Raw genomic sequence first — 17,275 nt, 5'->3', positions numbered from 1 at the left:
GGCAAGGGTAGTTTTCCCTTTCACGCGTTTTATGATTTCTCCCATTCTTCTACAAGTCTGCCTTTATCGTGTCATTGATCTGTGATGTGCCAGGTGTTCACTTCTGCAGACTAGTTGAATCGCTTGTAAGGTTCTCAGTTTTTCTATTTTCTTGTTTTCGTGTTGATAGGAAGACATTCAATATATAAATGTAAACTTTTCCCAACTCTTCCTGTGACTTCATTTATCTTGTGTCTCATTTTGTAATATTTAAGAAATATTCTCCAAGCTGCAAGTTCATTTTAAAGCTTCAAAGGTATGTATAAAACAAAAGGATGTAAGGTTGTTACCAGCTCATATCTTAGTACTTGTCCCTTCCCTCCAACTCTTTAAAAAAAAAAGTTTCTGACAAATTCTGAAGACCAACTTTGTCCAAAGGCTTTCATTTGCAGAATTGTCAACTAGTTTTATGTCTGCTATCATGGCTTGTACATGGGGTCCTACAGTTTTCCTGTCCTCTCTGTAAATTGTAGACTGCGTATACAAAAAAAGAGGCCTTCATTATGTTGCACAGTAGGAGACCTTTAAATTAGGTCAAGCCAAGCCTCTTACCAGTTATTGTTCTCAATGATTTTGCTCCTAAATAACTAAAAAGAACAATGAATGTGGAAAGTCAAACCCCGGCATCGACAGTACTCACTGTGCAACTTGTCTGTCGGGTTGGCAAGAAATTTGGCTGTGCTATGCTAACAGCAGTCAGTATTATGATGAGCTTCTCGCCTGCAGCAAGACGAGCAAGGCACAGTTGTCTGGCAAGCACACGTCTTTCCACTCAAACCACCTCTTTCTTTCCGTCGTCCTTGTAAATGGTAAATGGCCTGTATTTGTATAGCCTTGTCTTCAACCACAACTCCAGAACTGACTGTCTAAATATTTACTGGACTTCACAAAGCTCCCTCTTATAAAATTTGATTTTACATATATATTAGTACTCCTCAAGACCTGACAACAAACTATGATGTGCAAACTTAGTGGAGCTTCCCTGTAAGGACTTAACCACTGTTTTCGACTGTAGGTCCCAAAAGACATTAAGTACTGTGTTTATATATTTGAAGTTGTTTTTTTTCCTCTGTAGGACAAGTCAGTGTAAATGTGATGGCAGCTAGTGACTAAACTCACAGCTCACTGTAACCTGGGAAGTCGACACACCAGTGGCCACAGGCTGAGTTCAGCAAGCCTTAGCCAATTATTTTTCGTAGTTAAATATTTTATTTTGCTCCACAAAGACTACTTATGTATGAATGTGAGAGTGAATGAATAGTGGTATTGTAAAGCACTTTGGGTGCCTTGAAAAGCGCTATATAAATCCAATCCATTATTATTATTATTATGTCCACATCTAACCTCACTGCTGAGAACATATATATTTATCAACAGCACTGAGTGTGTGTATGTTACTTAATATACTTAAAAAAAGACTACTTTTTAGGGTGGGGGTGGGAGCGATCATTAATAAATGACAACGATAGCTGTGAAGCAGAATCATCAATGCATCATGAAGCAGCTCCAAGTCTGAACTGTATTTAATACACTTGATATTTCTACATCCACACACTGCAGCAAATGTCTTACTGAGCAAATGTCTACAATGTTTATGTTTTGTTAAATAATGAAAAGCATTGTGAAAGAAAGTTGAAACTTAAACAAACAAAAAAACGAATACAAAAGCAAAAACAAAATGTCACGCAATTCATAAAAACGCATTCATAATTTCTAATCTGTTTCTTGCTGACCAAGAACAGAAAGGTGATATACATTTAGAACGCAGGATGAGACAAAATTACAAAGCAAAAGCTTTCAACACCCCACCCCTTTGTATTCGTCCGTTTTACAAAAGAAACATAAAGTGCAGGACACATTCAGATGCAGAGAGCTCCTTTCTGCAAACACACATACAGTGAAAAGTCTTTTTTTGAGAGCTCAGCCCTTTTTCGCACATCCTCAACACAGGCATCTTTCCTTCAGCTCTGGTGTCGATCATCCCAGAGCGAAGAACTTCAACCAACTCAGCACAGACAAAAGTCTGTACAAAGCACTTATGAAAGGAAACAGTTGGTTGCAACTTGGTTTCAGGAAACGAGTACAGATGCCAGGCTGGTGAAGAAAGCATAGTTATTCTCTGGCGCATCACCGAAGCAGACACAAATAAAATGCACAAAACAAATGTAAAAAGATTTTGGTAGGATTTGAAGTGTTTGGGTTGAAATTCAGTCTCTGATTACATGAGAGCAAGACAAAGGAGCGAAACTCAGCTGACGATTAGTTACCGAGTAATGTAGTGTCCTCTTTACGTCTCACGTCACGATCCGCACAATAACCGGTTGTGGTTAATTGACAATTACACTCAACACCAAAACCGGGCTGATTATGCCTTTCTAAAAAAGACAGCATTGTAATATTATATTATTTGCATCAAAAGCTGAGTGCTTTATTATCACAGAATTATTATACTGACTCACATACTATAAAGCATGCTATTTTACTCAAAATTCAACTTAAATTAATCACCACCTGTCGTCCTGAGACTCTTATTTTTGTCACAGGAAGTCCCAAAGCTGTTAAGTGCACAACAAATACTTTTTTGTGAATACACAGTATATAGTCAGTTGTAATTTAACATCTGGTGAGCTTGTATTACGGCTCAGCGTAGGCATTATGTTGTATTTGACTGATTTTTAATCACTTATCTGCAGTTAATTTATCCACATAACACCTGACTAGCATGGATGTCTCTTAACGGACGAAAGGCTTCCTTTTTTATTTTTACAAACTGTGCTGTGTTTAAGCTTCTCCAGACAACACTAAGGAATACTTCTAGGAAAACAGAACAATTAAACCATCCTCTTTCTCCCATCACATATACTGTTCCGAAGCTATAATGTGCTTTAGTCCTCCGAACCTGTCGCACCACACAGTGTTCAAAGCAAAAGATTTAAGGCCACAATGATTTCCACAGGTATAGTGTAATCGGAGTGTTGTCAGATCACCTGAACCCATGATGTTTTTCATGATTTTCTGTTGTACATGATGTTAGAAATTTGGATGAGCATATTAACCATACCCAAAAGAGGCTCAACTACTCTGAATACTCACATTAGCAAGTTTTCCCCCACTCTTGTCTCTGTTTGATATCAATAAAAGCATTTTTTTCCCTTAACAAGGTTTAGGCATAAGGCTCTAGTTGTGAACACAGAGGCCCCACCCATCTACTATTCAAATTAGGAGCAGCCAATAAGGGCCTTTGTAAGGAGCAGAGCCGAAACCTCCTGCTTCACAAAGGGGACGAAATTAACGGGCTGCATCAAGGCCCAGTTTAACAGTTCAAACAGAGCTGGAAATGAGCTTAACACATCCTCTTGGCCTATTTAAAGCAACGAGACAGACCACTCATGATGGCCTTTCTGGCTCAAAAAGAAGCAATCAGGCAACAAAAGAGCAACTGTATGATAGAAATGAAAACAATTACACCTTAAGCCATCATCCTGAATCATCCATTCTGACTGCTGATTTGGACTGAGTCAGACAACTACCCTGCCACCCACACATACTGCATTGTTCATCCTCTCCCATAATCAGCCTTACAGAACTGAAATTCATGTGCAGTCTCTTTATATGAAGATCAATCTGAAAGGGTCCTACAAGAAGAAACTGACTACAAAAAATAGGAACTTTCAGAGCTTTAACTTGGCTTAGACTTTGAATATGTTGAGTGCTGGTATACCAAAACGTTACATCACACTACAGATTTAGAAATTATTCATATTCACTGTAACTGCTCTTTGCACACTAGCGTAAAGTCAGTAGCTCTGGTTGTATGTTATGCATTGAAAATGTTAAAAATGTAAAATAAAGCTGCATATCTCACAAACTGAAGCCCTATGACACTCTATTGATAACTCAGAAACTCTCCCTCCATTTCAAACATGCTTTGTTCCTAATCACAGGTAGGTTTGTTTTCCTCTTCATGATTAAAATCAAACAATTCAGGTCACACCCGCAAAGCACTCCCCACCTTTTTTTTGTTTGTTTGCAGTAGTTACTGTTTACCAGAGCAGCAGCATTGCAGTTACAAGATTTGCAATACTGTTTGGCTCCAACTGAATCTTCTTGTACTTCAGAGGGTGCAAGGACACTAACTTTCATCAGTTACTCTCCGCAGACTTGACATGATTTTTTAAAGAGTGCTCTTTGTGACCCCTGACCTCTGTCATACTTTAAGCAGTGGATTTGCTACCAAAGTGATTTTTATCCAGAGACTTTACTGGTTAAGTATTCATTGTGTTGTCTGGATGAATTCTGTTCTGCTTTTTAGTGAGGATATTTCTCTCTTCTGAGAAAGATACACACCTAGCTTGAAGAATGCAATACCTCCAACTGTAAAAACAACAGTTATGGCACAACATGCATTTAAGCTGGCAAAAGACACTGCAACAAACCCGCTTGCCAGAGGCCAACCACGCCGACATGCTAACAGCCACACAGAGAAACGTTTGCCATTGGCACAAACGTACTTTCTGCAGGCTTTCTACTGAAAACTGTGGCATAAAAGACTGAATGTCTGTTTATTCCTGCACTATGATGTTGTTGTTTTTTTAGCCTGGTCTGCTGTATAAACAACTCGGATCGTTCCTAAACGGAGAGGTTATGATGGTGATATTAGAAAAGCAGGGGGCGGGGCTGAATCCTCTAAGACGTCTCCATCATGCGCATGTCTTCCGTTTCTGTAGTGTCGTCCTTTGTCCACCTCCCTGTGCTTGTCCAAAGTCCAGCTTCTACACAGCGCTTCATAGGAAACTCTGCCACCTGGTGATGAAATGCAAAGACACAAAGAGGTCAACAGAAATCAGAAAACAATCACAGATGAACACGGTCGCGTGCAAATCAAAATTAAAATTAGACTCAAACATAGCTGAGAGATAAGTCTACTGTGGCTTAGTTAAAGGCTCTTTAACTGCAGTTTGAGATTTTAAATATTTATCTTTAATGATTTGTTCTTTATTTTTATCAACACGTTTTGTTCAATTAAAACAAATTAGCATTAAACAAACATGTGTTGTAAGTAATATTCATTATATGGTCAGATTTCAAAATTTAAGTTAAGCTGGTTGTGCTTTTGGATTGTTACAGCTTTTTCTTCTAAGAAAAAGCTGTAACAATCCAAAAGCACAACCAGTTTCAGTTTCAACAGGCTGCATCCTCCTAAAGCTTTTTTCCCCTCTTTAGAGTTGAGTTTTGGCAGCCAGTCCAGCTGAGAGGCCAACAGAGGGGCGACAGCGCATTCTCTCAGTCTTACAAAAAGGCCTGTTGTACTGCACCCCACACATTTACCCTGTGCTATATCCCCTTTAGCAATTTCTACACTTGGATTACTCTGAATGTTGAAATCGTTTCCACAAGTCCAAATATTTTTACATGTCTGTAATCGGTTTACAATATCAAAGACTTAATTTATGTGAGACACACATCTTTACTGATCTTTTGGTCATACTGTAACACATTTCTTATATAACAGAGCTTCATCTACAGTGCTTCACAAAGACCCCTACACTGCTTTTTCCTTTTCTCTTTTACTCTACAAGTTTCTTCGTTTTCATTTTAAATGGTCATCCCAGGAGTACAATGTCAAAAAAAGGGAGTTTAAAGCCTCCAAGACTCCTACTAATATTACGGTTTTTCCCACACACTGAGTAACCAGCCAACTATGGGAGTGGTCAGGGAGATGGGGTCACACATCAGTGTGATCAGACATTAGATAGACTTGGGAGCTCATAGGTTAAATACTGATGACCAATGTTTGATCAACACAGTGAAACATTTCTATTCTCACATGCACTTCTGTCAGGTGATGTGTGGAATAGTTCAGAGCTACAATCTGTGTCTCATAGCTTAACAGGAATTCACAAGCTCCCCAGCAGAGATGGGAGGATGACCTTCCCTGCCAACACACCTTCACTTATGCCTTTATGGGTAGAGTGAGAAGAAGGAAGCCATGCTCAGACAAAACGCATGACTGAGCACATGAAGCAGGGTGGTGGCAGCATGATGCTAAGGGCCTGCTTCTCAGCAGCAATGACAACCAGAATGCTCAGATCTGACAGAGATAAATGCAGCTAAATAAAATCAGAAACTTGTCCCAAAGCCACCCCATTATTGTGTTTGCCGTTGGCTAGTTGAACTGTCACTGGGTGGTGCACCTGATGCCCCCCCCAAAAAATAAAAATAAAGACATAATACAAAAATCTATACAGAGATCTGTAGATGTGAGTTTACAGATGTTTCCTACTGAACAGTGAGGATGAGCGAGGGAGAATGGGATAAGTTGCCTAAGGCATGTGTGCAAAGCTTGTAGTGACTTGCTCAAAAAGAAAGCTGTAATTATTACTGCCCAAGAGGGTTTTACAAAAGATGGAAGTAAGATTTAGAATAGTTCTGGAAACACCAGTGAAATATTTCTTTTTTTTTTTTTAATTTAAATGTCTCTGCTAAAATATACTGCGTTAATTTTAGATTTATATTCCAAATGTGCAAATATTCTTTGTTAATCTATTGTAGGCATCTAGTAAACAAACATGCTAATGTATAAGTTTTTAGAGGGAATAATTTATGAAATAGGTATTTTTTTAAAATAAGGGAATATAACTAGAAAAAAATAATTTAATTAAAGTATATTTTAAGGAGATTTTCCCCATTTTTCCATAATTAAAATTGAATCTGAAAACGTCCTTTTTTCAAAGTTCTTCTTAATAAGAGCAAACTGGAAAAGTGGACGACAAAAAAAGAAGTGTCTGTTTAAAAGACAAACAAAAAAAATAACCAAATATATATAAATATATATTGTCATATCCTTAAGAAAGCCCTGACAGATGCACGTGGCCCTTCAGCTGATTCACAAATGATCAAGCAGCAATTCTTAAGGAAGGCAAATAGGTAGAAAAGGCTGAGGTATACCAGAGGCTCTGTCATGGTTTGGGCATGCTTTTTGGCCAGTGCTGTTGGAGATCTCGTCAAAATTGATGAAATATTAACACAGAAAAGCATCGTCAGATTTTGATCTATCATGCAGTGTTATCAGGTAAGATTGGCAACTGCTACATTTTTCTGCACATCAGTGAACCTAAACACAGAACCTGGACCTCAGCATTATTGAAGCAGTGTGGGATCATCTTCAGAGAATGGAACAAAAGGAATCCGACATCCAAAGAAGAGCTCTGAATGTCCTCCAAGAAGCCTGGAGAACTATTCCCGAGCGAGTTCAGGCAAACATCGTCTTCAAGCTTGTTTTCACCTTATATACCGAGTTGCCACTTATGTTTGCACATGTTTCAAGAAACCTCTGCACCCATTTTGCATTTTCTTAGCATAATCTAACAGTAGTTTGATGTTTTTGCACTCTACAGTATATAAAACTGCTTAACATGGACTACTTCAAATCAAATCAAATCACTTTTATTGTCACATCACCTGTGCAGGTACATTGGTACAGCACATGCGAGTGAAATTCTTGTGTGCGAGCTTCACAAGCAACAGAGTTGTGCAAAATACAATAACATAAACAGGCAAAATATACGAATGGCTAAATCTAAAACTAATAAATATATGTACAATATATCACTACATGTTTCTCCCGTTTTACAGAAAACCAGATGACTGTTACAGTGAGGATGGATACATGAGATCTGACTGATTTGATAAAACTAAGACTGAGGATGTCCTCTCGGGTTTCTGCTGCGCTGAAGAGGTCAAATAGCAACTGTCAGCAAATGTGTTGGCCACTTCTGATTTTACAGGTAACATTAACACAATGGGGCCCAGCTCCTTGTTATAAGGTAAAGTTTACCTTTTTGCAGCTGTGCCCACACTGTAGTGCTGTCATCATTTACAAACAAAAGAAACCACAGACACATCCCTCGGGAATGATCACCACCAAGAAAAACCAAAACTAGTTACTTTCTTATTTATATCAAAACAAGCTCAACAGTGCCATCTCACTTCTGTAAGTGATAACTGCATTGAGGTACAAGATTTGCTGGTGCAAGCTCAAGTGCACTTACTGAAGGTACTGTTGATTCTTTGGGGTCGAGTAGGCAGTTTGTGCCGATATTCTGCTGTTCAGTGTTGGACAAATGACCTCTACATTTGTCTGTGTAATCTTTAACTCTCTGTTTGAAGGCCTCAAGTTCTGTATGGAAGACCTCTAAGTAGACGTCTTGTCCTTCCTGGAAAAACAACAATATGTCTGAGACACTCTGAAAGCTAGTATATGATGGCTTTTTATTATTATCTCTAGAAAACAAAGCCAAATTATTTTAGCATGCAACACTATAAAAGCCATAATAAGATGCACAACATTCATACACATCAATGATAAGATGAATTTCTCTTACTTTGGCTTTATGAAAGAACTGTCTGAAGCAGCCTCGAGGGTCCTGCTGAGAGTTTGAAGCCATCTCCAGGATGAACTGCATCACTACAACTTGGTGTGCCACCTGCTCCATCAACGCTTCTTTCTGCAGAACACAAGTAGGAAAAGCTAGTGTGATGTCTTTGGTTTTCTCACCAGATGCCCTCTTTGTAAGTTCTTTACCTGGAAACTGGCCCAAATTTACTTTTTTTTTTACGTTACCTTTTAATTCACTGGTTGAAGAATTGTTAGAAATACTGATTTTTAATAATTAACATCTATCCTCCTTGGATTATTCTATATAGAGCAATATAGTGAAAAAAAAGCTTCTATAGGACTATCCTATGTCCCATTCAGTAGCTTGCAGGATCACCTTTAGCACCAATAATCTGATGCAATCATTTTCTATACATCTTTATCAGTCTCTCACTATGGAGGAACTCTGTCCCCCACACAACACTGCTTCAGTTTCCAAGCATTCGTTTATGCACAGCTCTCTTACGGTCATACCACAGCATTTCATTTGTGCTGAGCTCTACACTTTGCATGGTCCATTGGAGGCAATGCATTACTTCAAAACTCATGCCAAAATAACGATCGATTGATAGATCGATTGATAGATCGATCGATAGATAGCTAGCTTACGCTTTACACTTATCTTCCAGATCAACTACTCAGGACACCTCCCCTGGCTCTGTTTTTTAGCATTTGGGAATTACATGACCCACAGAGTTATGACCCACACGAAAACTGCATTATGCTGTTTATAGGATAAACTGTTTTTAGTCACTTGATGAGATGTTGACTATAATGAAGCAATAAAGTAACACCAGGCCTACTCTGTCGGCATATTACCCCTTCTTGCTGTAGACTCATGCACCACAGAATTAAGTAGTTTGCAGTTTCCTCACAGATAAGCTGAGGCATGGCTGCAAGGAATCGCTGACTGTCATCCCACCTTCGCAGCATACCTGACAAAGACAAATAAATAAATACAAGATTGATTACAGAAACTTACGACTTTTAAATATCAGTAATATATGCAGTTATTTCTTTAACACAGCAGTCAACAACTGATCTCTTTTCTGCTTTGCTGTTGTTAGCATATGCAGTATCTACTGAGCACAACAACAAAACTGCCTGTGAATCCAAATCTGTGCAAATTCATAATTTTTGCATCACCTGTCTGATCAGTTGATAACTTGGTTCCTTATTTCTTATGTAACTACCCATTAAAGCTTCTAAAGCAAAAATATACAGCCTGTGTTCAGTGAAATTATAGGTGTGATAAAAGTTGATGGCAAGGTATGTAATACAGGTTCTTCTAAATGTCCAATATAGACTGAGGAAAAAAAAAATTCCATGACACTGAAACCGTCACCCCCCCTTGTAGCTTGTTCATTGTTCATTTGAGGCAGAAAATGTGTAAATGTTCTTATCCTTGGTTCTACTGTCCTGCTAAGTCTGTTTTACACTGCTGGAAATGCAGCTACTTTAATGCAGAACACACACCACAAACAGTTATTCATTAAAAATAAATAATTAATTTCACTGTGATCGGCTGATAAACTAAAGCAATCTCCACATCTCCTTTATTGCGCTGTGAGAAAGTAGCAACTAACGTTTAAATGTATCCAGTTTAAAGTTTCAGAGCTCTACTGTGCAGCCGTAATGTTTCAAATAAACAGGAGCACTGAGACTGAACTTGGCATTAAAATAATTAACTCGAGTTGTTCTTTATATATTTTTATCCCTATTTCATCATTATCATCTGGTAACATCTCTGACTGAAATGGGCACCACTCAGAGATCATTGTGTGCAGAGGAAGAACCATATTAGGCATGAAATGCTCCTTTTTATGTGAGTGTTGATAACCACTGCTGTGATGCCAGCAAGCTTGTTTCCCAGCAGCACATAAACAAGGCCGTAATCCATAATTCAGATATTATTATCACGTTGACGACAAGCAACAAAGTTAATATCCAACTTTATAAGATCTATTTAAAGAAGTGTGTCCTGGAATGAAATTGTTGGAATGTCACTATGCAGGCAGCTTAAAACTTATTTGAGTTTACACATGAAAACTAAATGAGGACATCCTTTCCCTTTACACCAGAGAAACAATCCTACTAAACTGCAGCAACGTTAAAGCCACAAACCGACTTGCTAATTGATGACGTTTTGGCTCACTTACCAAAATGCCTGAGCTCTTGTTCGTATTTCTGGAGAAATGTCTTACACTTGTCCTGGTCCATTTCTGCAGCCTGATGCTGGACATTGATGATACTCTGAAACAGAAAGGAAACACGGTCTTAAAATCTTGGCACAGAACACAGCCCCTCTATATGTTCATTTTGCAATGTTGTTTGGCAAACTTGCCTTATCAAAAACATCCCAACTAGCTCCAAATACAGGACTGCGGCTGGGTTCCTGAACTCCCAGCAAGCTCTCCTTGCGGCGCCACTCCTCCTCATTGTGCGTGAGCTCTGTGGGGCAGGCCTGAGTCCGAGCACGCTCTTGCTCCAGCGACTCAGAGCTGTGGACTCCTAAAGAGCATAACTGATCCTGCGCCTCAGCTAGTCTCCAACTTGAGACGATCGAGGCCTTCACACAGCGCTGCTGACTTTGGCATAGCGATGCCATGGGACAATCACAGAGGTTTGATGATGTTGGCTGGTTTGAGGTAAATGGAAAGCAAATGACTACTGTTAAAAAAAAAAAAATCAGCTAGCACTTGTTAGCAATACAATAAATGAATAAAATTCAAGAGGTTTTGCACTTCAATCAAAGCCCAAAATCTTTATGCCAAGTTTGAAATTTAGCAACATATTCCTCAGAAAGTTATTCTGAACACATCTTTTCTGGGGTGGCAGTAGATCAGTTCTTCTACTAACCAGAGGGTTGGTGGTTCAATCCAGTCTGCATGGCAAGATACCGAACCCCAAATTGCTCTACCATGGATTCATCAGCAGTGTTGGGACTAACGCGTTATTAAGTAACGCGTTACAGTAACTACGTTATTATTGTGGTAACGAGCACGGTAACTAGTTATTATGCCAAAACCAGGAACGCGTTACTCGTTACTGGGATTTAGATAGGCTCGTTATTCGTTACTTCGTGTGGCGGCTATCGCGGAGCTTCCACAGATTCAATAACATTAGCAAGTGGTGGAGGCCAGCAGGTGGATGAAGGAAAAGGGAGGCAAGAGGAGAGACCCGAAGCGGCCGCTGGTCCGAGTGTCAGGTGAACTGAACTTCAGGTAAGAAGTTATAATCTGCAGTCCATCTGGGTCAGATATGAACCAAGTTTAGTTGGAGTTTATTTTCGTTGTGCTGACTTTTTCGTACTGCGTGCTAGCTAGCATGATGGAGTTTCTATACAGCTGGATGGGTGCTATGTTACTGATGTTGAACTTTATTTTATTCATAAGGTTAATTATTAGAGTTGCCAACCGTCTCGTAAAAAACTGAATCGTCTGGTATTCAGAGAAAATATTACGGGTTTCTTATTGAGGTGAAAAGGAACAGTTTGTCCCGGACTTCAGCTACAATGAAAAAGGCACAAAGCTGAAGTTATTCTGTGTTTACGCTGCACAGCTGCCTCTTCTTCTCTCATTCTCCCCCCTCCCTCTCCTGTTTCTACTTCAATCATGAAACTGATCAATGATCAGCTGATTGGCTTTTCTCTCTTGTTTATTTATCGCTCACTTTGCGCCAGAAAGAGGAAACCAGCGGATGTCGCGGTAAACAACAGCAGCATGTTTAAGCTTGATCAGCTGTTGTTAGAATTTATTTAATATTAATTTCTACTATCAGCTGATGTTTGCTGGAGCCACGGCTGTAAAGCTGCTGGTCATGATGTCGGTTTGGATATCTGGTGAGAGGGAAACATGAAGATGAAACCAGGAGATGTCCTTACTGGATCATCAGAGCTGTGATGGAGAAACAGGTTTACCTTTTAGGTGACATGAATGAGTTGAAGGGAAGTTATGAACTGTTTCTGAGAGACAAATAACCCCAGGATCCTTTTTTAGGTAGCTGACAGCTGGTAACTGTGCAGGTGCGGATCTAGTAAAGTGTTGCCAGGGGTCCATGTAGGGCATTAAAAGGGAAAGGGGGGCACAAGGAAATACTTTCTTATTCTCATTTAAAATGTCTCACTTTTAAAAAAAATTATTATCTGAGTCTTGCAACAAACAATTGATAGATTGATACATATATACCATCAGAACAGTGTACATCACTGTCACAACAGCGTTTATTTTCATTCAAAGGCTTTATGATTTTTCCTACAATGGTGGGCTAGTCAAAATGCCCGGGAGGATTTTTTTGTCCCAGTCCAGCTCTGTATGCAGCTCATCTGCAGTCTGGTGTTACCTACATCTTCCTATTCAGAAGGCAGAATTTCCGAGTTCTGAGTACAATCGAACGCACCACGACTGCAGTTTTTGTGTTGGATGTAAAAAGCAGGCTAGGATAGAATCAGGTGTGGGATTTCTCTCGTGGAAATGTGCACATTATTTTTTCCTTTCTATTGGTAGGTGGCACAGTGCACTTGTGGCAAGTAAGCAAGCTAGAAGACTGGCAATCTGGCAACACATTAACAAGAGAATTCTGAGTAAAACCAAAGTTACTTTCCCTAGTAACTAGTTACTCTGAAAGTAAAGAGTAACTTGAAGTAACTGAGTTACTTTTGATAGAACTAGTAATGTAACTAAGTTACTAATTTAAAGTAACTTACCCAACACTGTTCATCAGAGTATGAATGTGTGTGCACTTAGGTGTACAAGAAAAGTGTTTGTGTGGAGGAATGAAGCAAGTTGTATAAAGCTCTATAAGTGCTCAAGTAGAGATAGTCCATTTACAATTTACCATGAAATGACTCTCTCTGAGTGGTAAATGAGGTGATCACCTAAAAACTGAGGGATGACTCTGCATCACACACTAAATGTAGTTCATTAGCTTTTAAGCTTTCACGACCGCAGTCAAGCTGCGTTTAGCTTAAGGTGGAGCATGAGGGTTAAAAATAAATAAACGCTTGTTTCCACTTCACCAGTGGTCGCATGCCTTCTCTGCTAGCTAGTAATCACACACAGCTGTCAGTGTGCGCATGTTTGAGTCGGGGGGGGGGTTGTTACTTCCCGTTATGGCCTCTGATCCCATCAACCAACCCACCTAGGGGGTATTTCTTCCCAACCCTGATTTCAGTGGTGTACTGACAAGATAATGACGCAGCGAGTAATCTGATTACCCTATAAGCATGAGCTAAAGTAGAATAGTTATTGGGCAACTGCGGGTTAGCAGCGTGAACACTGACATTTAACACTAAACTAACTGGTAAAAGATCCCGTTGTTGTGTAGGGTGGAAACTGTGCTTCAGAATAACAGAAAATGTTATAACATGCACACTCCAGCTATCTCCAACAGTATTCGCTTGTTAGAATACCGTTAAGCACATCTTGAATGAGATAACTTAAAGGCCTTACCTTTTGGTGAGGGTAAAGACCACTAAAGCCTCCGGCCGTTGAAAGTGACTCACTGCTGGGCTCTTCGCTGTGGTGAAGTGAGTCTCCGTTGCCCAGCCACTCCATAACTGCTAAGCAACTAGCTGGTTAGCTCTGCTGTGACAGTGAGACCCGCTAGCTAATGCTAGCCGTGTTTGAGGAGCCACAGACAGTGTTGCTCTTTATATTCAGCCGCCTCACGAGATTTATGTGGGATCTAAATACCTGTGTGACAGCCAACAGAACAGAAAAGGGGATATGATGCATCAAAAAAAAAATCACTCCTGCTCCTGTGGATGATAGTGTAACAACAACAACCACCACCGTGTTCTGGCTACGTCCCTTTTTTTTTTTTAAGTGGTGACGCAAGGGACACGTGGGGAGCAACTTTAATGACGTGAAGCACTCAGAAGTTTTTCTACTGAATTCTGTTGCGTTCCAGTAAATTCTGCTATAAGGATGCTTTCTTATAGCAGAAGTAAGTTACTCTTAACTAGAAACTCAATTTTTTTAAAAAGGGAAATTGTACAGATGGTCACGACATATCTGGGTGTTTCCGCAATTATTTCTGACATCAAAGTTATTCAATATTCAAACTTTAATAAGTCATTGATACTGTAAAGAGGCTTGGATAAATTTGAAAGGAATGATTGTGTGATTGAGGAAAAAATATTATTCAATATATTGGCTGAGTTTTTGTATTTCTTACGCCCTACCAAAGGAAAAAAAATGTAAATTTTGAATAGTACATTTAGTACCTTCATTTCTTTACATTTTCCTTGCAAAATTGGAAATGGGTTCAGTCATTTATTGAAACATTTGTAAACATACATAGAAATACAAGTTCATTAGAACTGTATCAATTTAAAGGTTAATATTTGCAAAGACCCCCTGTTCATCTGCAGTAGGTAGATTTTTTTGTCCTTCACCTGTCTAGTTTCTTCAGATTTGTTAAAGACACCCTGTAGACCACGCCAAAATATGCCGTTTTCAGCTAATAGCTCTTTGGTATCATTTTGCAAAAATCCTGTGTTATCTATTTACCACGGATGACCCTGAGAGGCCAAACGGACTGCAACTTAAGAAAACACCAGCAATAAGAAAAACGCTGCAAAATCACACAAAACACAACGGAAATAGGAAAAAACAGATTTCCAAAAGCACAAGGGAAGTGTTTCTGGGGAGACAATAATCCGACGGACCAGTTGCAGGAACCCAAAACATGGTAGGCGTGTTTTATCATAAGTCAGTCATCAGTACTTAAGTACTGATGACGGATTTTTAGGCTAATAGTTAGGCTAACACACGTACCTCTCATCTTTTATTTCCTCACAAAACCAATAGATCCTCCACTTCTTTTAAGTGTCTACCAGCGCAATTCTTAGCCCCCGCCCCCTAATGATCAAATAGAAAAACTGGACTGAAAATGTGTGGAAAAAAAACAACCGAAGTACAATGTACAAATACAAGGTAATATTGGTGACCAGTATAACGACAAATATATGACCAAACCTCAACGTTTAAACAATTAAGAAACCCTAAAATCCTCAGTTTATCTCTTTGTCAGTGAAAAGAACAAATCAGCGTCATTGTGTGTAGCATCTTCTGGAGTATTAATGGCAGTGATTGAAAATGTCTACAATTTCAGGAGTGTGCAGTTACACATTAATATGTGTGGAAGGTTAACTGCAAGAGATTGGACAGGATTCATATTATTATACCTTCCCTACTCCAGTTTGTTGACAGACCACGCTGCTGCGATACAGAAAACATAAAAGCCACTACACAGGTTAGAAAAAGGAAAAATATTACCTACTCATTCTGATTGCCATGTTACGGGCAATTTAAAAATGTAGTAAACAGAAGACTGTTTTGCATAGACATTTGCAAGAATGGATCAAAGCATCAAATTTGTGCAAAAAGAAATGAAAAAAAATGCTTATATTGTGTAACTAAGCCACTTAATTATGTGGAAGATGAACAAAAAGTTTTAATTCTTTTTTGTGTTAAATTGCGTACTGTGACCGGACGGTGGCGGTAGTGTACTTTAAACTGCCAGGACAGACCCCCACAGAAAAGACAGAGCAAGAATATCGTTGTGCAATATTTCTCCCTAGTTTCAGTTTACAGGCAGCATTACCTATTGGACTCGTACCGTTTTAAGTCAGCTCCGTATACATAGAGTCTGCTGTTACATATTCAGGTTTGTAGTTGGAGCTCTGGCATGATTTATCAGTTATGGTGTGTGAATATGTGGCCAAAAAACACCAAATGCATGTATAGTTTAAAAGGAAGCGCCGCCTAAGACCAACTTATGGGCGAAATTGGCCCACAAGCGGACCAAACAAACTGATTATAATGCATTAACGCGAAGCTACAAGCGAGCTGGCTTACTTGACGTTTGCTAACTGTATAAAACTGGTGAGTATATTCGTATCGATAACGTAACGTTATACTGTTTTGAATAAACATTTATTTCTTGTCGACGATTTAACAAATAAAGGTTATCTGTCTGGTGAAGAGCAGCGTGACAGCCTGGCTTTGAGATTATGTAGCTAGCTAGCTTACACTGAGTTTCTTCACGTTTGATTTTTGACCTTTTTAGACAATAAACCTATTAGAGGTTAACAATAGCATTCACACAGATACTTACAGAGGGTGTGCTTTTTGACTGGGCCACACGAGATCCTGTTTTTTAAAGAGAAAGTGTAGAGGAAGTTGGAGGTCTTTCTGTCACCACGAGGTGGGGATAGAAGATAATTTAAAAAAAAAAAAAAAAGACTCCACTGCAGGTGCCGTATCTCGTTTCTCATACTCTGTAGTCTAAAATAGATGCTGCTGCCCCTGACTGTGTCAGTGCCAAAGGCCCCTTCTAGAGCCTGCAGATATTTACATTGGAGAAACAACCGGTTTTCAGGCCCACAAAAAAACATCCTCAGTATTAAACTCACACTCACTGCCAAATGGCATCTTGCCCTTTCCCAGGCTGCAATTCCCACAGGTTTCCCTTGTTGTACTGTTGTATTTATTAAATTTATTAATTTTTTTAAATTTGAGGACAAATGGATACAAATGCAGTACTAGTACTATACAGTACTGCAGTTATTTCACCGCTAGTAATATCTTAATGTTTTTCCTAGGAGAAAGGGGGGAAAAAATAAGAGTTTGTATAATTCTTAACAAGCTTGAAAGTCCATATTTGGTCTGACAACCTTTGTTGTTCAACATAGCCTGAACTTTCTTAGGCAAGCCTCAGGAATAGTTCTCTAGGCTTTTTGAAGGACATTCAAAGCTCTTCTCAGTCCAGATGATCTTGCACTGCTTCAGTCAT

General features: G+C 39.2%; 2 protein-coding genes across 6 annotated transcripts in view; one reads left to right on the top strand and one right to left on the bottom strand.

Moving 5' to 3' along the window:
* Positions 1-1,544: 1,544 nt before the first annotated feature.
* cdc37l1 (cell division cycle 37-like 1) lies at positions 1,545-16,863 on the bottom strand. Of its 3 annotated transcripts, XM_085279292.1 has the most exons (8): positions 16,598-16,863; positions 13,927-14,169; positions 10,821-11,114; positions 10,636-10,729; positions 9,296-9,411; positions 8,424-8,546; positions 8,091-8,255; positions 1,545-4,842 (listed from the first exon to the last, which is right to left on the bottom strand). In XM_085279292.1, the coding sequence occupies exons 2-8, from the start codon at positions 14,029-14,031 to the stop codon at positions 4,726-4,728; spliced, it is 1,014 nt and encodes a 337-aa protein (XP_085135418.1). In that variant the 5' UTR covers positions 14,032-14,169; positions 16,598-16,863; the 3' UTR covers positions 1,545-4,725. The 3 variants fall into 3 exon arrangements, with proteins under 3 accessions (XP_085135418.1, XP_085135419.1, XP_085135417.1); XM_085279293.1 differs by lacking the exon at positions 16,598-16,863 and having other exon boundaries at positions 10,821-11,146; positions 13,927-14,296; XM_085279291.1 differs by lacking the exon at positions 16,598-16,863 and having other exon boundaries at positions 13,927-14,296.
* Positions 14,317-17,275, top strand: part of exd3 (exonuclease 3'-5' domain containing 3) — a 48,692-nt gene continuing 45,733 nt past the window's right edge. The window contains exon 1 of one of the 3 annotated variants that reach the window (XM_085279290.1): positions 14,317-14,422. The gene's annotated coding sequence lies outside the window, so the exon portion shown is untranslated. Of the gene's footprint in view, positions 14,423-16,057; positions 16,148-16,167; positions 16,366-17,275 lie in introns of those variants that run through there. The other 2 variants (XM_085279288.1, XM_085279287.1) reach the window with 2 other exon arrangements.

This window comes from Mchenga conophoros, linkage group LG7, assembly GCF_057382185.1.
Source record: "Mchenga conophoros isolate Kocher_MC1m ecotype Shallow Benthic linkage group LG7, M_conophoros_male_GT1.1, whole genome shotgun sequence".
NCBI classification, from domain to species: Eukaryota; Metazoa; Chordata; class Actinopteri; order Cichliformes; family Cichlidae; genus Mchenga; species Mchenga conophoros.
Note: the sequence above shows the minus strand (reverse complement) of the source record. Positions and strands in the feature narration are given on the sequence as shown.

Bases quoted from the DNA above. Each gene is read 5' to 3' on its own strand.
- cdc37l1 (XM_085279292.1), bottom strand. From the start codon at position 14,031: ATGGAGTGGCTGGGCAACGGAGACTCACTTCACCACAGCGAAGAGCCC. The intron at 9,412-10,635 runs GTAAGTGAGCCA...TGTCTTTGTCAG, and splicing joins ACAAGAGCTCAGGCATTTTG to GTATGCTGCGAAGGTGGGAT. The intron at 4,843-8,090 runs GTAAGTGCACTT...TTTCATCACCAG, and splicing joins AAGAATCAACAGTACCTTCA to GTGGCAGAGTTTCCTATGAA.